This window comes from Protopterus annectens, chromosome 16.part0 (genome assembly GCF_019279795.1).
Source record: "Protopterus annectens isolate FY-2018-M chromosome 16.part0, PAN1.0, whole genome shotgun sequence".
NCBI lineage: Eukaryota > Metazoa > Chordata > Ceratodontiformes > Protopteridae > Protopterus > Protopterus annectens.
This window is the reverse complement of record NC_056750.1, coordinates 259,521,064-259,539,764: the sequence shown is the minus strand read 5'-3', so window position 1 is coordinate 259,539,764 and position 18,701 is coordinate 259,521,064. Positions and strand designations below refer to the sequence as shown.

Genomic DNA, 18,701 nt, shown 5'->3' with positions numbered 1-18,701 from the left:
TGTGTGTGTTGTGTGTGTGTGAGAACTACTTGGAGCAGGGACATGAAGCACTAGTTTCACAGAGAGGGTGCTGGAGGACTTGGCTTGGGCAGTCTGCTGAGGACTTAACCCTGCAACTGTACCAGTGAGGAGTCTTATTCGATCCCTGGAAGGGAGACCGATATAAAGAAACCAGGCCCCATGCTGACTGCATTCCCTGTGTGCTGTTAAGAGAAATTGTTCTTGTACTTGGTGCAGAGAGCTGCATCTGGAAATACCAAGTGTATCCATTTGTATTCCAAGTGAACTTCACTCTCCAGTGTCAATGGTGAGGATTCAGGCTCCTTGATTACTGGCCCAGTGTGGGGACATCACAGGGTTGTAGCTGCAGTTTACCCAACTTATGCCATTCTGCCCATTTGATCAGAGTTTCGAAATTCTTCCTTAAACTCTTAACGCCCCCCCAACTGCTTTACATATCTTTTTGTTATTATGATAACCAATGTGATGCTCTCCCATATATTTCTAAAGTAAATTCTCTGAATAATTACTGGACCCAGACCAAACTCTTGTTGCACTCCACTTGTCTCAGAGAAGATGACATCTGATTGTGTTGTTGTGGCTGTAATAGGTTCTACCGTCTGCACTGGGCAACATTGAGCTAAACTATATTGCTGTAGCTAGTGTTTGTACATTTGCTCATAGTGTTGATCACAGTCAGACATCTGTGGTGCATACAGTCAAGTTGGCTGGAACTTCCACCACTCTGCCTATTTGATCAGCCTTTTCAAATCTTTCCTTAAACTCTTCCTCCACCCTCCACTGCCATACATAACAAAAAGGAATAATGTGTTATAAAACATGGAAAGAGGGATGCAGGCAGTGGTTTAAGTTAAATAAATAGGTAGAAAAAGTGAGGCAGCAGTGGTGGTGAAGACCATAGTGCAGACTTTGTGGAGTAGGTAGTGAAAGGGGATCACGAAGAGCAGAAGGGCAAGCAGAAATCACCACAGAAGAGCCTATGTGACGTAAAATATATTAATCAGGGTTTTAATCCGTCACAATGATATAGAATAACACTGAGTGCTTAAGGCAGAAATTCTTGCCTAGAAGTGTTTGGTCATTTTTAGTTCAGCAAGATGTTCTCTTTATTTACTTTAAGTACTTTTATAACAGTTATTAGATTTGAGTAAAAAAATCATACTACTTAATTCTGTATTACACAGGAACAGCAAAGTGAGGTTGTCAGGAGGGAGTAGAGAATTAGGCAAACAGCTGTAGACAGTAGCAGTGCCATTGTAGTAATACATTGCTGGACTTTGTTGATTTTATCCAGTATTTCCTCCACTACCAGTGGCTGTATTCAAGTTGCGTGCCATGTACCTTGTGTGCTGTGCATATATATGGATGCTGAACTGATATGTCTACTTTATGTACTTGGCCCTTTATGTATGTACCCTTTCATTGTCTTTAGGGGATAAGGTGGTCATAATTATTGAAATGTACAGATATCTGACCTGCTGCCCTTGGAAAAAATAGCGGGCAGAACAAGATGCCCCATGTATGGTAACAACAATCCTGTGTCACCTTAGCCTGTAACTATAGACTGCCTTTACCTAAATGTGGCAGTGTTTATTGACAGCCTGAATTGCATGGCAACTGCGTACATTCAGAGCTTGAGTTCAGAAATAGTTGTATAGGTGCTTGCTAATGTGCTTTCTAAATAGGCTCACACTCACCTGGATATCTACTACAACTGCTGAGGCAATGGGACGTACTCTAAATGCAGTGTGTCATCACAGAGAAAGGTAATACAGGATTGATGTTTGTATTTATGCCAAGTACACCTTCAGACTCCCAACAATGATGACCATGAGAACTGGTCAGATTTCTAGTCCTGTTACAAACTGTGGCCCCTGTAGAGATGCAAAGAATAAATGTAAGGTTAAAGGCATTATTACACCCTATAAACATTGTAAGGAGGATGTTGTGTTTGTACCTTTCATTTGTGAAGCTCATATTTTTAAGGAAAGCTAATTTATCCACAGACCACTTTTTATGTGAAACAGTAATTCATCCAGTCTTCTGTTCTGTTGTTTTTATGGGTCTGCCTTTTTAAATATGGTATTCACTTGCAGTCTATATATTTTTATTTGTTTGTTTAACCAGGTAAGTTTACCATTTTAGTCACAACCCAGGCTCATAGTTGAGGATAGAAATACAGCACAAATTATGTTGATTGAGCATGCAGTGACAAAAACATATAAGTCATGGTACAGTTCAAATGTTTCCCAGCTCTTAGTTGTAAAATATTACTCTACAGTTGTAAGAGTAATATCTTACTGGTTTAGAAAAGGTGTTTGTTTTTAGTACAAGTGTTTATAGCATCTTGAGAAACACCGTATTAAATGAAAAAATGGGTGTTGAATATTCAAAGCAGTTCACTGTGATATTTAAGAAGTTGCGGATTCTTATGAGTATTATGCCATTCTGAGATACATTAGTTGAGGTGACACCCTACCCCCATGTGCAAACAGGGGGAAGGGGTTGAGGAATGACTGGATGCATCTGTTTGCATAAATACATGTTATCAACAGCATGTGACATGCTATAGGTGTTCTATCCAAAGCCTGTGACGGTGTTTAAGCAATTATTGTGCAAGGCATAAGCTGTAGTATCTTAGATGGAGATGAGCTCGTCTGTACATTCCCCTGCAAGGCTTGAAATCATTATCATGGTTTACCTTCCTTCCTTAAGATTATATTGCATACCTTTTGGAGGCTTCTGATGTAGGCCTTGTACCAGTTTTGTTGTCATCTTTTCTGTATCTATCCTTTTGGTTACTATACTGATAAGGTGTGTAGAGCTGATCGAAGTAATGTTGATGGTGTCATGTCAGCTGTGTATAAAGAGACAATTTTCACTGATGTTGCTTCTTCCTCTTACAATACATGCTAGTATTGGCTCAGCATTCCTGTTCATTTACATGTCAGTGCCTCCCATAGTCTTCATTTCTACTTGCTTACTTTCACCTCATTGGAAAATGCTTAACTGCAAATCATTGTTCTCTTTGCATTGATGTGATCATGCTTGTTTGTGTACTTTTGCTGTATGTCAGCCATAACCGTAGGGCGAATTGTTGTAAAGTGTTACTAAAAAGTACGTGTGCTGTACATTGTGACTACACAACTGTATGCGGTAAACTACAGTCTGATCCAGAATCAAATACCTTATCCTTTAGGCCATATGGTCAGCCGCATCCCCCCCCCCCCCCCCCGATATCCTTGGTAAAACTCAAACCTACAATCTTCTAATCTGAAATCACATGCAACTCTACACAGGCAGACACAGGATTGAAACCCTCTGTAGCAGTGAGACAGATAAAATGTTAGTATGCTGTGCGAACAGTTTGCTAGTGTGTGGTCAAACCAACAGCTGTTTGGTTAATAGCCAAATGCAATAGCGGGTATTTCCCTACAGTCATATAACAATTACATTCTTTGTTATGCCTTCAATATCTGATAATGCTGTGATTTATTGTCTAGGCCAATTGATTGCATGCACTTTTTCAAACAGAAGGGTCAGCAATTACTGTCAAATGTATTATATTGAAGAGAAGTGAACATGTGAAAGTGCTTATTTACGTAAACACAGTAAATGCAAATATAGCTAATTTAAAGGAAATATTGGTTAGGATGTGGATAATTGCTTGAAAACTTGAATGAACTGGATGCAGAAACAGCACATCAAGTGAATGCTTCATAGTGAGTTAGTAACAATTCAGACAATGTAAAAAAAGATATAATGCATTCATAATTTATTATTGTAAAAAGCAATCTTACTAGAAGTGTTAATGTGCAGTATTTTGAAAACTCGGTAAAGGCTTCCAGTTTTATAGAAACAGACTAAAATATAGACGTTGAATGACCAAACAACTGGGTAGGAACTGGTAAAGCATTTGGATTAAAAAGTGAGGACAGAAGGAGAACTTTGCCTGTAGTCTTTGTGCAACAGAAATGCATTATTACCCATTTCTTAAAGTAGTGCTTATGTTGAAAAAAAAAAACACCAGAAAGTTAGCTCTTGACAAGCAGCCTTCTACTGTGAGCAGTCAAGTCACATGAGCAGACAGCTCAAAATAATTGCACCTCTTTGTCATCTAGTAAAAGGTATCTGTAGGGAAAAGAAAGAAGAGTTGTAGAACTACAATTGAGGTGTAAGGAAAGAAGATGAATTCACTTTTAAAAGCAACAACAATGAAATGCATTTAGCCTGTTTTGTGAATAAGTTGAAAAGAAATAAACCTGATGGGATGAAAGAGATCATGAAATGTTCACATTTAGATCATTGTTGCAGTAGCCTAAGCTGTTTCAGTTGTACCCCAGTGACTGGCCAGCTTTCAAATCTTAAAGGCACCTTCCATGCATTCTGAAATGTTAGGAGCTTGAGATGAACTCTAATATAAAGAGATTGCCAAATTACAGATTTTTTTGATGACTAAGAATGCTTCTTTGGCAGGCCTCATGGATATATTGGTCAGCCACTGATCCTTCAAGGTTGTGCAGAAAAATACCGTTAGGAGAAGCCTTTCATTATTATTTTCTGAGGAAAATGGTGTTTTTCTAAGTAAAATGGTATGTTTGCTAGGAAACTATATATTTTGAGACTGTTACTGCAGTTCTAAGTTTGTGTGTAAATGTTTATGTGAATTTTTTATGCAAAAAAAATCTTTTATAGGTTTGTGTATTTGTAGAAGGATTTTGTTCTTGCGGGGGACTTTAAGTCCGAAGAGTAGGCATTGCAGGGGGTGGTTGTACTTCAGGAATTTCTTCTCAAGCTGAACATTCTGATTCTGAGGAAAGTATGGCTTCAGATATCCCTCTTGAAGAAATATATTTTTCTGAGACTTTATCTAAGATGGAAGGGCATTTTCAGTGGGAGCAGAATGAAATTCCTATTGCACAGAAAATATATTGTGGTATTTTAGTGTTGGATATGCCTAGATCTGCAGCTGTTCCTTTTGTTTTGTCTGATCTAGAGAAGTTTCTTTAACTGCTAGTTTGATGGTCATCCTTTTGTCATTAGGAAGTGTCAGATTATGCATATTTTAAAGTGCAATTATGATGCTGCTGATTCTTCCCCTAGAGCTATTGCTTCTGGATCAGTAATGAGAAGATTGACTTGACTTTGTTCCTAAAACTCATGAAGATGCTAAGACTGAAATGTTTAATTCTTCTATAGACAATATAGGCAAAGAGAGTCTTTTTGGCCCTTCTGCCTACAGCTGAGGTGCTCAAGATGTACAATGAAAGGGGAAAGTCGATTCACATTTTTAACCCTGCTTTCCTAATGCAAATAATTTCTGTTACCCTTCAGCTCCCTTTTTCAGTAAGCAGTTTAAGTAAGCAGCAAGGACCTTCAAACAGGCTTCAAAAAGAAAAGCCTCTAACAATCAAGAACAGTCTTCCCAGTCAGTTCAGCACCCCCCCCCCCCCCCCACACACACACACACACATAACATGGCAACCTCTCTCTGTCTGTTACCAGACTGTCACGGATAAATGGGTTTTAAATGCAGTTCATCAGGGATACTATTGCAAATAGGAATTTTTCTGTCTCCGGATTCCTTTTGCCCTGTGATCCAAATCTCTCTGTTTCCTTCATTTATGATTGTAATGCTTGTGCATAGGGAGTAATAGAACCAATGCATCCCAGCCAGATAGGTAAATGTTTTTATTTAACAATTTTTCAAATACCAAAGAAGGAAGTAGCTTGTGCTGGACCTTTCCTATCTTAATCATTTTGTTAATATTCCAGAAGTTCAAAATACTTTCCCCTTCATTCCTTTTATTTTTAATCCCTTCTCTAGCTTTCATAGTAAAGCTACACTTAAAAGATGCTTATCGTCACATTCCCGCTCCCTATCAGTATAGACTTTTTTTTTTAAGTTTCTATTTCGGGTTTACCCTTTGGACTTTCCACTCCAGCACTTGTATTCACACAATGTCTGGCTCCAGTGATTTCTTATTGCAGACTTCAAGGCATCTACCTACATCTTTGGATTTCGACTATTGTCTTTGTAGACTCTTTGTTTTTCATCTGTCAGGAATCTTTTGCAACTGTTCAGTCTTCTACTCTTGTCTGTTTTCAAATCAACTTACAAAAATCTCTCATTTCTTCTCACAGAATTGTTTTCCTGGGATGTCTGTTAGATTTTGCTCTGGAAAGATGTTTTTTCCTCCAGTGAAAGTCAAGTCATTTCAACAGTTCTTCTTGAGTTTCTGCATCCAAAGCCAACAATCTCCAAGAGAATTATCAGGCTTTTGAGGTATATAGCATCAGTGCTTCCACATGAGAAAAATTCAGTGGTACCTCAGGTCAGTCTGGACTCATCATAGTCACACTCTGGCTTTTAAGATCCCTGTTTTGAGATTTTTAAGAAGGGGGACTTTGTGGTGGACAGACCAGATCTCTTGCAATCCAACTCTCCCATTCTCCGTTCTGTTCCCAATCCAGTTTGTCACTACAGTTGCATCAAACCTGGTGTGGGGAGTGATTTCCAAAGTACAAGCTTTGTGGAACTGTAACAGACAAGAAAGCACATAAATATCAAAGGTATGTTGGCAGTGATCACCACTTTGAAAATATTAAATCTGGAGTGGTCCACAAGACCTCTGCAAGTTCACATAGACAACAACCACAGTGATGTGGTACATAAACAGGGTACCATAATCGTACCTTCTCTGCAGACTTGCTGTGATAACCTGTAAGATAACAATTTAGCTCACTTTGACTCCTCAGGCTTCATACATTCTGTCAAAACAAAACTTGATTGCAGAGAAGCTAAGTAGGACCAGGACAGATGTACATGAATGGAAACTTCACCCTGGGGTCTTCCAAGAATTGATTCAGCTGTGAGGAACATCTCAAGTAAATCTGTTTTTCCTCCTGTCAGATAACTAAAGAAATTCTGTCCATGACTCTGTGCAAACAGGCATGGGAGACAGATGCCTTTTATTCCTATGGATGAGAATGTTCCTGTATGCTTTCTCCCCCCTTTCCACGTACCCAAGGTTTGTCTGAATATCCAGAGAATATCCAGAAGAATTCCCCAAAATTGTTTCAATCTGGTCCAGGACAATTACTACAGGCTTCCCCACAGACCTTGTTTTGGTCACACACAAGATGTTTGATGCACTCCAGCCTGAAATCTCTTCAGCTAATTGTCTGGATGATACAATTTTGATATCGTCTAGACAAAAAAACCTGCTACTAGAAAATCATGTATGTGCAAATGGAAAAGGATGTTCTAGATTTGTCATTCCAAGAACAAGGACGCTCTGCAAGCGTGGGTGCCTCTGCTTCTTGATTGTTTGTGTGAGTTATTGTCCGTTGGCCTTTCTTATTCCTTTATCAAAGTTCATTTTTCAGCCATTTCTGCTTGCCTGCCCGCCCATAAATTCCACCCCCCTCCCATTCTAACCATTCTCATGTTAACAATTTTTTGCGAGAGGTGTTACATATCCATCCATGCAAGAAACAAGTGGCTCTTTCTTGGGATCATAAAAACTTAGTGCTTGAAATGCTAAATTTTTTACATTTGAACTAGCATCAGACTTAAAGTTCTACCTGGAATCCAAGGACAATGGAGAAAAGATTTTTCATGCTCTGCACTTTCACAGGCAGCTCAGATACTAACCAAAGTTCAAGCCTTCAGGAAAGCTGATTAGCTGTTTGCCTCTTATGAAAATATGAGGGAAGGACAACCAATGTCAAAGCAGGCTATTTCTAGGTTTGATGTCTCATGCTCATAAGTACTGGGATAGCCACTCTTTTAGGCCATTTTAATCCTAGCTAATTTCCCTTTTTGAGTTCAAATAAAACTAACCCATTTAGTCAGAGATTGGCCCTACCCATCCCATGGTCAATTAATTTATTATCCCTAATGAGAATAATATGGATTATACCATCGACGGTTTGAGGGGACTTGTGCATGGAGTAAAGCATTTAGAAGCTGCCTTTGTCCATTAGTAGCACAGGGGACAGTCCTGGGGTAGATTTTCTGTTCAGTCCATCTACTACAGACTGGATAAAAATGGAGCCCTTAGCTGTGAGGCAGTGCGTTGTGCTTCTTGGCCTCTGGTGGACATTTACTTCACTGTTCACATTTGACATCTCTTTGGGTGACCTACAACATTAATATCAAACTGGCGTTGCCCTTTACTTGAATACTTTATTAAGCAGAAGATAGCCATGTTCCATCTTTAAGTGCTTTTGAAAAGTTTATAAGACTTCACTTGTTGATGCTAAAGTAGCCATCATCTCAGTAGACTGTCACAGACACCGCCCTCATCTGTAAAATATGCCCATCTCACCAAATTTGAACTTGCAAAACTTAACTTAACTCAGAGTTAACTGGCTTCATGCTTTTGGAAATCAACAGTTGTGAAAAAACAAGCCTTTCCCTCTTAACCTACAACTAGGTCGCCTTGTTTAGAAAATGTTGGTATGTATTAATACATTTCAAAGTTGATTTAGCATGTACTAGTACTCCATGGGTCCAGGTTGGTTACAAAATACTAGCGGTAGTGTGTTCTCCAATGGTTTTAGATACTGTTTCACGCATGAAGCAAACTCAGCACTGACATCTCTTACTACAAGAATGGATTGCAGCTACCATTTAACAAGATGCAGCTACAGTTGTAATAAGAATACAACTTGTAAGCATGATTTTTCATGGTCAGTTTGATAACGCACAATGTACACGGGTATCAGCTTTTTTTTAATTCAGTTAATAAGTAAGTTAACAGGGATGATGCATACCATATTCATCTGTTTTTGTTTGTGTCTTTCGGCTTTTCCCGGTTAGGGGTCGCCACAGCGGAACTCCGGTCCACTAATGATTGGCAGTAGTTTTTTACATGCTGGCTTGCCAGGCCTAACGCACAACCTTCAACGAAGGAATGCCCATTCACGCATGTCGACACACAGAAGACGCTCTAACTGAGAATCGAATGGGCAACGTCTAACTGTGAGGCGACAACAATCACAAATGCATTTTATTGCAGAGACAGAGACAGTATCCATTTCAACAATCGCATTTTGGGAGATGATAGCAAAGAAGTGCTTGAAGAAAATTCATGTGGAGATAGATGATGTTTTAGCAGAAACTTGAGTAAGAGGCAAAGAATGCTTAAAAAATGTAATAAAACTATTTAAAGTTGTATGGTAATGATAGACTAATGTACAGTTGTCTCAATCAATAAAACATGTCATGTGGACACAGAACAAAAGACAGCAAATGAAAATAAGGGCTGAATTCCAGATGCTGGAGCTCCGAGACACAGTCCTTAACCATGGAGCAACCATTTCACCAGAGTGCATTTTTCTGCATATCCATATATCCACATCCCCTTTTTTCACATTTTGCACATGGGTTGTATGTTACTTCAACAGTGACAATCATTTAGTGCCTACAGGTTCACACTGCTGGGTGGTTAGCCCTGATGCAGTTGTTCTTCCACGCTACACACTCATATCTATGTCCAATTTAGTGTATCTAATCCACCTACTCCATATTTTTGGAATATGGGGTGAAACCAGAACACCCGGCTGAAACCTTCGCAAACACAAGGAAGACATGCAGACTCTGCAAAGCAGGCATTCCACCCAGTAATTGAACCGGGGAAACTTTGTTTTGAGGCAACAGTGCTCTCCACTCCACTATTTCTACATAAAATTTTGCTCAGATGAGAAGTGTACCTTCTGATGAGAGTGGTTGCTGCTGGATGTAAATGCATACCCAGCACCAACATTTTGATCTACAAATTCTGCAGTGTTATGATTGCTATCCTTCTAGTGCTTTCTAAGTTAACTGTTAGCCTAACTTTTCCAAGTCTTTTCTCTTTCTTAAAAATTAGGTCATGCAACTGTGAACTAGGTCAGTGGAAAGCTATCAGTGGAAATATTAGCCGCATGTATGATGCTGGCCCTAAAAAAGTTGTCAGTTGGTTTGCAAACAATTTTTCGATGTATGCAGCAGAGCAAATATACCTAAAACAAGCATATCAGGGGCATCTAGCACGATCATATGTTTTGTGTTTCCTGATCATGTTGTATTTTATAAAAGCCACATTAGATCAAAAAGTAAAAAAAAAAAAATCAAACTGTGTTAATGAAATACATATTGTAAATGCTGTTAGTAGGCTAATGAAAATAAACTAAAAAGCATAGTTCAACACTAACATTTGAAGATTATATATACATTGTAATAATGTTTTGCAGCTGATTTTTAATTAAAAACATTTGTAAATAGCAGACTTGTATCAACATATTTTTGTATGAACCACTTATGTTGTAATGTTTGAACACTTCGTGAAAAGGGCTTACTTTGATTTATATTAAATCAAAACAAATCTTAGTATCAAGTTGAAGCTTAGCATCTCTGAAAAAAAATGCTTTGGTTTGAGAATATCATCATAGTGAGTAGAACTTCTTTTTTACTTCTCCATTGTGCATCAGCACATACCATTACATTACGTATAAAAATAGTATTGCTGTTTTACTTGTTATTTATGCAAGCTTTATAAATCTAGAGAGGATGAACAGTTAAGGCATGTTCTTTGCATTTTGTATATTAAAAGTCCATCAAAGAGCCTCACTATAATGGTATACATCAGTGCTGTTTTTTTAAATCCTCAGAAACTGCTGCAGAGTTTAGTACCTAACTAAATAATCACACCATAAGGAGAGACCTCCTGTTTCAGCTTTCTTCCAGCTTTTGTCTGTTTTGCCTTTACAGGAAACCAAGTTTCATGAATAGTTAAAGCAGTTTCTGGAAGACATATTTTGATCGTGGTATAAAATAGTCTCCCCCCTCCCCCCAAATAGCTTAGGCTGCTGCAACATGATCTGTTAGAACATCTGCTGTTATGGTAAGTTTGCTTACACAACTACACTGTATGTGAACTCTCATGTTAAGTGAATGGAGGGAAAACAGCCTTTCAGCTATGTCCCCTCATATGGTGCAGCTTTTTCTGGATGCACAATACATACTTGTCAACTGTCCCTTATTTTGCAGGAATTTCCTGATTTTGCCTCCAATATTTGCCCTGTCCTTCATAAAATTGTTGAGATTCTGGTAAATCACTGAGGATTTCAGTCAGGGAATAATAATAGACATTAAAGTTTGACACTTATTATTCAGAAAATGCATGTTGATGCTAATTTGTTAACATTTTAAACGAATTATAGTATTTAAAAATGTTTCCCTGGATCTGGGCCTTTGTCCCTAATTGAACAAAGATGTTGGGAGCTATAGATTGTCAGATACCACCAGGTAGATTGCAAAATCCAAATCCTGTCAAGATGCTGGACCCCTTGAGAGCAGATTGTGGTGTAACATGCAAAAAATATATATAGTGCCAGAATGATGATTAAAATGTAGAGAAATCATAAGGAAATGATGAAATAAAACACTTGTTTTTTCAGTTTTGAGGTAAGGCTGTCCTTTAAAAGAATGGCTGTCTGTGAAAGGTGCACAATAGATTGGTAATCATTTTAGCCTTTTGCAGATTGGGCATACTTTTAGTGAAAAATGTAGTGAAAGATTTTACAAGCTGACAAAGAAAGTATAATCCTGGTCTTTGAGGTGATCACCTTTTGACTATGCTAAGACTAGAGAAATCTGTGGTCTGAACTGGCAAAGGCAAAAACACAATGGAAGCATTCTTCAACAGCTGCTCCATTGATTATTTTAAAATTGATTTTTTAACAAGCAGCATTATCACCAAACAGGCTTGGGAAATCAAAAACACTCATGCTGAAGGTGTCTGCCACCAGTAGTGAATCACACAAAGTCAGTGTCACTTCCTTTTTCACTCTCACAGTCGGCAGCACTAATTACCACTTACTAGGTTTGGACTTGTCACATTACAGGAAAAACATTAGAGCATCAAGTTGGGCTGTGACGTGCTGATAATGCAAGCCACTAACAAGTGTGTTCATCAGTACTGGCATGTTGTGTGCTAGGATGGTAAATAGAGGTGGTATTAATTCAGCATTTCAAATAGTGATCCAAGAAATGGGGTGGTAAATAGCAAGGTACCTTTGAACAGAAAGCATTTTCTCAGTACCAGAGTACAAATGCAAGTGCAGAGGCTTGCATCATTGTAGAATGAGTATAACCTTTTTCTGTTTTGCAAAAAAATGGTATGTAGTTCAAGTACCCAAAGCTGTGCCTGTAGATGCACATAAATCATTTCAGGTTAAGCTACTCACTGGGAAAGTAGATTGTGCATGTGAAAGTACAGACAGTTTTCCTTTTAAAACAATTACTGGAATGGCTTTGCAGGGTTTTCTGAGAGTTACAAGCTGAATATATTAATTTGGAATAATTTATTTCATATTTATTGAAATCAGCCAACAGAATTGTGCAAAGAAAATGTAGTTATATATTTTTTTGCTGGGAGAAATGTGGTAGATAAGCTTTGTGAATAAAATTAAAGGCTATTGATTATCATTACTGAAACATTATGGAAATTGTTTATTGGGGATTCTGCAGTCAGCGTAGAAAGATTTATTGCATTTCTTTAGGCAACATTTCTTTTACATTCATCTCAATCATCTATCAAATATGTATTTAGAAGTGGTATCACTCTTAGGGGGATTGAGGTACTGAGTCTATACGTTTGAAAGCAAAGACAGTTAATTAGTACTACTAAAAGGGTAATTAGCATGCCTTGGCTGGTAAACTGCAGTGTTTGTGTCTAAGAATAGCAAATTGAAATAGATTACTGTGGCTATAATGTTATTCCTAGTCACCAAAGTAAAACATCAGAGGCATAGAGTGTGTCTGTGTTTATTAGGGTGGCAATAGTGGGGTTGGTAAGATGTATGCATGAAAGAAAAGGCAAGTACATAAACCCTTGCTAACATAATCAGTGATTTGACTTGGTAGGAGGGTTGCACTGTGTGTTTGAGGCAGCAAATAAAAGTGCATTACACTAGCTGTAGTTGATTTCATGTTTATCACAGTCAAACATCAATGGTATATACAAAGTGTGGATATTTTTTGGAGGGATAGTGGGGATAGGTAAGGCTATGTGGTTAAAAGCAAATGTACCTTATCACTATTAATTATGTATATAGCTTCTTTTGGAGGTTCCACTATATTTTTGAGGGTAGCAAGTTGAAGTACGTTGCTGTGGCTGTAATGTGGTTTATATTTATCACAGTAAAACAGAGGTGTTCAAGATTTTTGCAGAGGTATGGGGTAGCACACCATGTGTTTAAGTAGATGCAGTTACTTAATTTCTGTTAAAATTATTATTGATGTAACATGCGGGGATTCTGCAGTGGGGCTGTCTGAGAGAAAATATTTCAAATATACTGTTGTGTATAATGGTTTCTTTTCCATGGTTGCAGTCAGACTTTGCAGCTGTACCTATCAAAGTGGTTAGACATTTGTCTTAATGGACTGAGGTGGTACAGTGCTTTGACTCAGTAGAAGGCATAAAAGGCAGCTTCATGTCAAAACTGAGTCACAAAACAGCTACTCCTGAAACTGCAGGAGATTGTAAGGTAGAGTTTCAACATTCAAAAACTCCTAAAAAATTTAAAAGAAAAATGGGGGGGGGGGGGGGGGGGCTTTGTTCTACCAGCATCCCTGACATCAGGGATTATGCCTATCCACAGCCTTTGTGCTACTGACTCTGAGGGCACTGTACTTGGACTACAAAGAAAAAAGTCTGAGAAACGTGTTAGACTTGGTCATATTTTGGCTAGATTCATTTTGTCTCAGTATTCCAAGCATCTCAATTTCTATCATTGAAATATTGATTGGTCTCTGTAATAAGCAGATGGATGATGATGAATCCCCCTTCATCTGCTGATTCTTACAAGCTATTACATGTGGCCCCAGATCTAAGAAGTTTGCTATTTACTGCCTTCTAGAGCTGGTCTGACTTAGGCAGTTATGACTGTACATAGTAATTTAAATGTTCTGTCTGCACTGGGAGCTTTCACATAGGTTTTTAAACAATTACCTCAGAGGAGCAAGTCTTGTTTGAGAGGCAGATAAATCCATTTTTTTCTTGTTACAGTATTCTGTCACTATTCCATTATGCTGTCATTACATTAGATACCTTCTTGCAAAAGTGTATTGCTGTGGAAAGACAGAGCATGAAGGGATGTCATCCGAGTAAGTTTGATTTTGTATTCTCTAAACCAGCTCCTCTTTGGTCAAGGTACATGAGCTATCAAAGGTCACTTGGTTAAAATTCAGGTATTTGAACTTTTTAAGCTTTTATTGGCTTGGTGCTGAATATATAATATTGCAGGCTTCTACATTACAGCACTGAAGTGCTTCTGACTTTGGTTTATTATCTTTTGTGTAGATGTCATAGGAAGAAATCCAGTCCCTCCTCAAGTATATCATGTTAAGGAGAGAAAATGTGAGGCCTTTGAAAATGTTTCATCTGCCCTTAACCAGTCACTGCTGAACCTCCAAAAGCAGAATTCAGTATTGCAAGAAAAACTGAAGCACAGTGATGAGCTAAATAAGAGCCTGAAAACCGAACTGGATCTTCATCGCTCAATATTACTGGAGAAGGAGACCGAAAGTACAGTCGGAGCACAAAGCATTGTTTCCGGCAGTCATCACAGTGATAGCCCTAGAACCTGTGAAGCACAACCTGCTTTAGAAGCCCAAGATAAATCAAGTGCAGTCCATGCTGGTATGAGCTTTCGTTAACTCCATCTTCTATACATTTGTTCATGTGTTGTCTGTTTGGTTAGATATCATTGCATTGTTGGTTGTTTCAAACAGAAGGTAATACTTAAAAGCTGCATGTCACATCTTATTTAGGTTTTTAAAATACTATACTCTATCATACCTAAAGTTTGACACTTATGTCGAGTGAACCATCAACATAGAAAGGCAAGTTCATTCCAGTTTTACCCAATCACAACTATGCATTTGAACTTCTATACTCAACTTTTCCATAAAAATATTGTTTATTGAAATTAAGCATTGCTGTTTAAAGGGACTATTAAGATTTTTTTTCATCTGCAGGAATGTTTTGCTAAGTTATGTGATCCTATTGTTTACCTTCAGGCAGCTTTGTAGGCTGAGGGCTCAGGATTCTTTAACATTTGAGGAAGATAACCAGCACTACATGAAATCCTAAGTGTCCTCTGTGTGCTCTAATTTACAGTCTCTTTCATCAGTTTACTGTGTAGTGAAGTGCAGTGAAGAAGTGGTTATCTAGTTTATTTTAGAAGTTATTTTTCTGCAACATAGTTGCTTAGATTTATGTATGGATGTACGTATGTATGTATTAATTTATTGGCATTTGTTTACTGGGAAAGTCCACTGGGCCAAGAAGAGCCAATTTTCAGTGGAGGCCCAGGGAGAAAAGCTCCACAAATTCAACACAGATGAGAGTACATAGTATAGGACACTTAGTGAATCATGATGCATTGTACAAAAATATTGAAAATGCATTATAAGCACAATTATTAAAAAAACAAAATCAAGAAGTATTGTACAAACACTGCAAAAGCATCATTGAACAACAGTAAGAAAAGAATATAAATTGAGGTACAGGTATTAGTTAAAGCTGCCCAATTACAATTCAAGGTGCATGTTAAGAATAATATAAATAGTTTAGGCTGTCCAAGTACAAGGTACTCTTTAGTGTGAACAGGTAAGTATAGAAGAGATGTTTGAAGGGGATAGTCAATAAAAAGAGAGGCTTATGAAGTTAGGTCGTAACTGCTTGAGGTATAGAACTGTTACAGATCCTTTTGGAGAGACAATGTCTGTGGAGGGTGGTTTTAAAGGTGGCAGATCATTCATAGGATCATATAAAGTTACTAGGCTGTTGGATCTGAGGCCCTTATAAGCCTAGCCGAGAGTTTAGCACATGTTTTGACAAGTCAGCACCCAAAGCCCCTGTCCAGCAGGGACACAGATGGAATCCCAGGGGTGTATTTTCTGGTTCCCTTCCAGTTATCCAGGTTGTGCTTAAAAAGGGATAATAGGGTACTCTGCTAGATGTGGAAAGGGTGTCTGTTCCACAGATGAGGGAGCCTCTGGGACGCATCTGTCCTACCAACAAGTCCTGTTGATATCACAGACTGGGTTGAGGTTGCTTGTATGGGTTGCTCGGGTGGAGTTTGACTTGTAGATATGCAGCAGTCCCATCAAGGCAGGGTCTGAGATTGCTTTGTATGCCAGACAGAGGTCCCCTCTGAGGAGTCTGTATGAAAGTGAGTAGGGGGACAAGGCTTTTAGCCTATCTGTGTAGGGTGCATGTTTGAGGCCCTGGATTCTCCTGGTGAGGAACCTCTGTGGTTTCTCCAGCTGCTGCATGTGTTTTGCGAGGTACATGCCGAAGGGCGCATTGTACTCCATAACTGGCCTTATAAGGGAAGACTACAGGGATGTTATGACGTCTTTGTCCCTGGATGAGATATTCTTACTTATGAGGTAGGCCATGTAGAAAGCTTTTTTCCGTACAATGGAAGCAACATGGTGGTTATCAGTCAGGTTGCTATCAACCTGGGTGCCCAAATTCCTCACAACTGATTATGTACTTAGGACGTTGTTATTAATCTGATAATATGTGGGGATGTCACTCTCCCCAAAGGAGATGGTGATGCATTTTTTGGCATTCTGCTTGAGGCCTTGTTTCTGGCACCAGTCATTTGTTTGGGTGAGACCCTCTTTGAGGACGTCCGCATCACTTGGGGAATTGATGACTGCGCCCAGCTTGCAGTCATCTACAAACTTAGTCAGCCATAGCCCACTGGTTTTGGCCTGCACCTCAGAGAAGTATATCGCAAATAACAGAGGCCCCAAGACCGATCCGTGGGGTACACCACTTGAAGTAATCAAATGCATAAGGGTAGGCTATTCAGTGTTTTTTGTGTTTTTCCAAGAATATAATAAATGACCAGCTGGTAATTTGGGTTTGTGAATTTGAAGAAGGTGTTGGTTTTCAGACCTTTAGGACAGTTTGGGTTGCAATGGATGAGTAGGGACTTTAGCGCTGATGCAAACAAATGCAGTGGGTTTATTTTTATTTTGATTTTTTGATTGTTGCTGAGGAAAGTCCAACTGGGAAATGGAAGCCCTTGGAGAAAAGCCCCAGAAAAAAATTACAAATGATAAAAACAAATAATATAGGTATTATAAGTTTTTCTCCATACATTAGAGCAGTTGTTGCAGCAGAGATCATGAGAATGTATTCCCAAAGCCTTGCTGTATTACAGAAGCTCACAAATCAGTAGTTTAAGATTTAATCTCTGGATCTATGCTACTTATTGTACTAATGGAGGCATAATATAACATGGTTTGCATGAGTGTTTTTACATTAGTAACTGCTCACTGAGGTACTTTTGGCATAAATGTCCTTTTCGTTTTGTTGTTTTAGCTGGTTCTGCTGCTGTTTGTTGCATTAAAAAGGGAAAGAACAATGCCATGTTCTTACATGGGCAGTACAGGAAGCATTACTGCTGATAGAAGAATGATTAGAACATGGCACAAGGCACAAAACTGGAACACTTTACATTCAACAGCTAAGGCTCTGCCACTTCTCAGTATGAGGCATGTAGGAAGGGCATATTGTTTTGTTCCACATCAAAGAAGACTCAGCCATGGACCTCATTCACAACTAGCGCTTCATGGAGAAGGCTTACAAGTAGTAGTCATCTGTAATCTCCGCCCAAATTGTGACAACTTTAAGTAAGGATTTTTAGGTAGATTTAGTTTCCCATGCTGTAATATCTTAACTTCCTAAACTGTTTAAGCATGCATCCACATGTTTATTGCCATTCTTTTTTCTGCTTTTTTATCCATCCCCATGTCATAAGTGACATGTGGCCTAAATCGCAATGCCCAAGGTAATGTAGGTCTTAATACGTCATTGTTGTAAAAGGCTGTGTTGCAATCTCGAATCACAAGTGACTGAAACACAAAATACCAAACAAAAGATGAACACCTGCAGATTGTAACTTCTGAAAAATGTAATTACAAAACAATTGTGAAATATCCTGAAATTGAAAACAGTGAAAAAACAATTATAACTGCTGAAAAATTTAATCACAAAATAATTGTAAAATAATATATTGAAACTCAAAACAGTGAAGGAACAATAATGCCCTTGGTGTATCCTCCTACATCCCATTGTAGGGATTTTGTCAATCCCATTGCTGCACTTTAATTTCCCCCTCTGAAGTTGCACAAGTTTGAAGTAAGTGAATTGTATAGCTTACAAGAATACACAAGTATTTCCTTGCCTAAAATCTCTACAGTCTTAGAGTGGAAATCCTAAAGGAGAGCAGGTATGCACTTTTTCAGTTTGGGGAGGGACTTGTCCACTTAAATGTTCTTTGTTACTTTTGTTTAGCTGTTATGCTAATTTTAAGGTATTCCGAATATAAATTCAAATAGGCATGGACACTAACAGCAGTTATAAATCCTTTTTTAACCATCTTAGGAGCCTAAGGAATAATGCCCAGCAATGTTCCAGAATTAATCCAACGTGGCACAACCCATTCAGAACCCATGGGGGTAACTAACATCCTGGTTACTATATTTAGTGCCAACTTCACCCCACCCATAAGCATAACTCCTCCATAATACCACCATCCCTGAGCATGAGTAACATCTCTGTGGAGTAAGTTCTCACAGCCTTACCAAAAACGAAGAATGCCCT

General features: G+C 38.5%; 1 protein-coding gene across 5 annotated transcripts in view; it reads left to right on the top strand.

Moving 5' to 3' along the window:
• Positions 1-18,701, top strand: part of LOC122791042 (myomegalin-like) — a 3,200,315-nt gene that overhangs the window by 2,685,690 nt on the left and 495,924 nt on the right. For all 5 annotated transcript variants that reach the window (XM_044058817.1, XM_044058818.1, XM_044058820.1 and 2 more), the window contains one exon: positions 14,376-14,714. In XM_044058817.1, the coding sequence (XP_043914752.1) occupies positions 14,376-14,714 (339 nt within the window). The remainder of the gene's footprint in view (positions 1-14,375; positions 14,715-18,701) is intronic.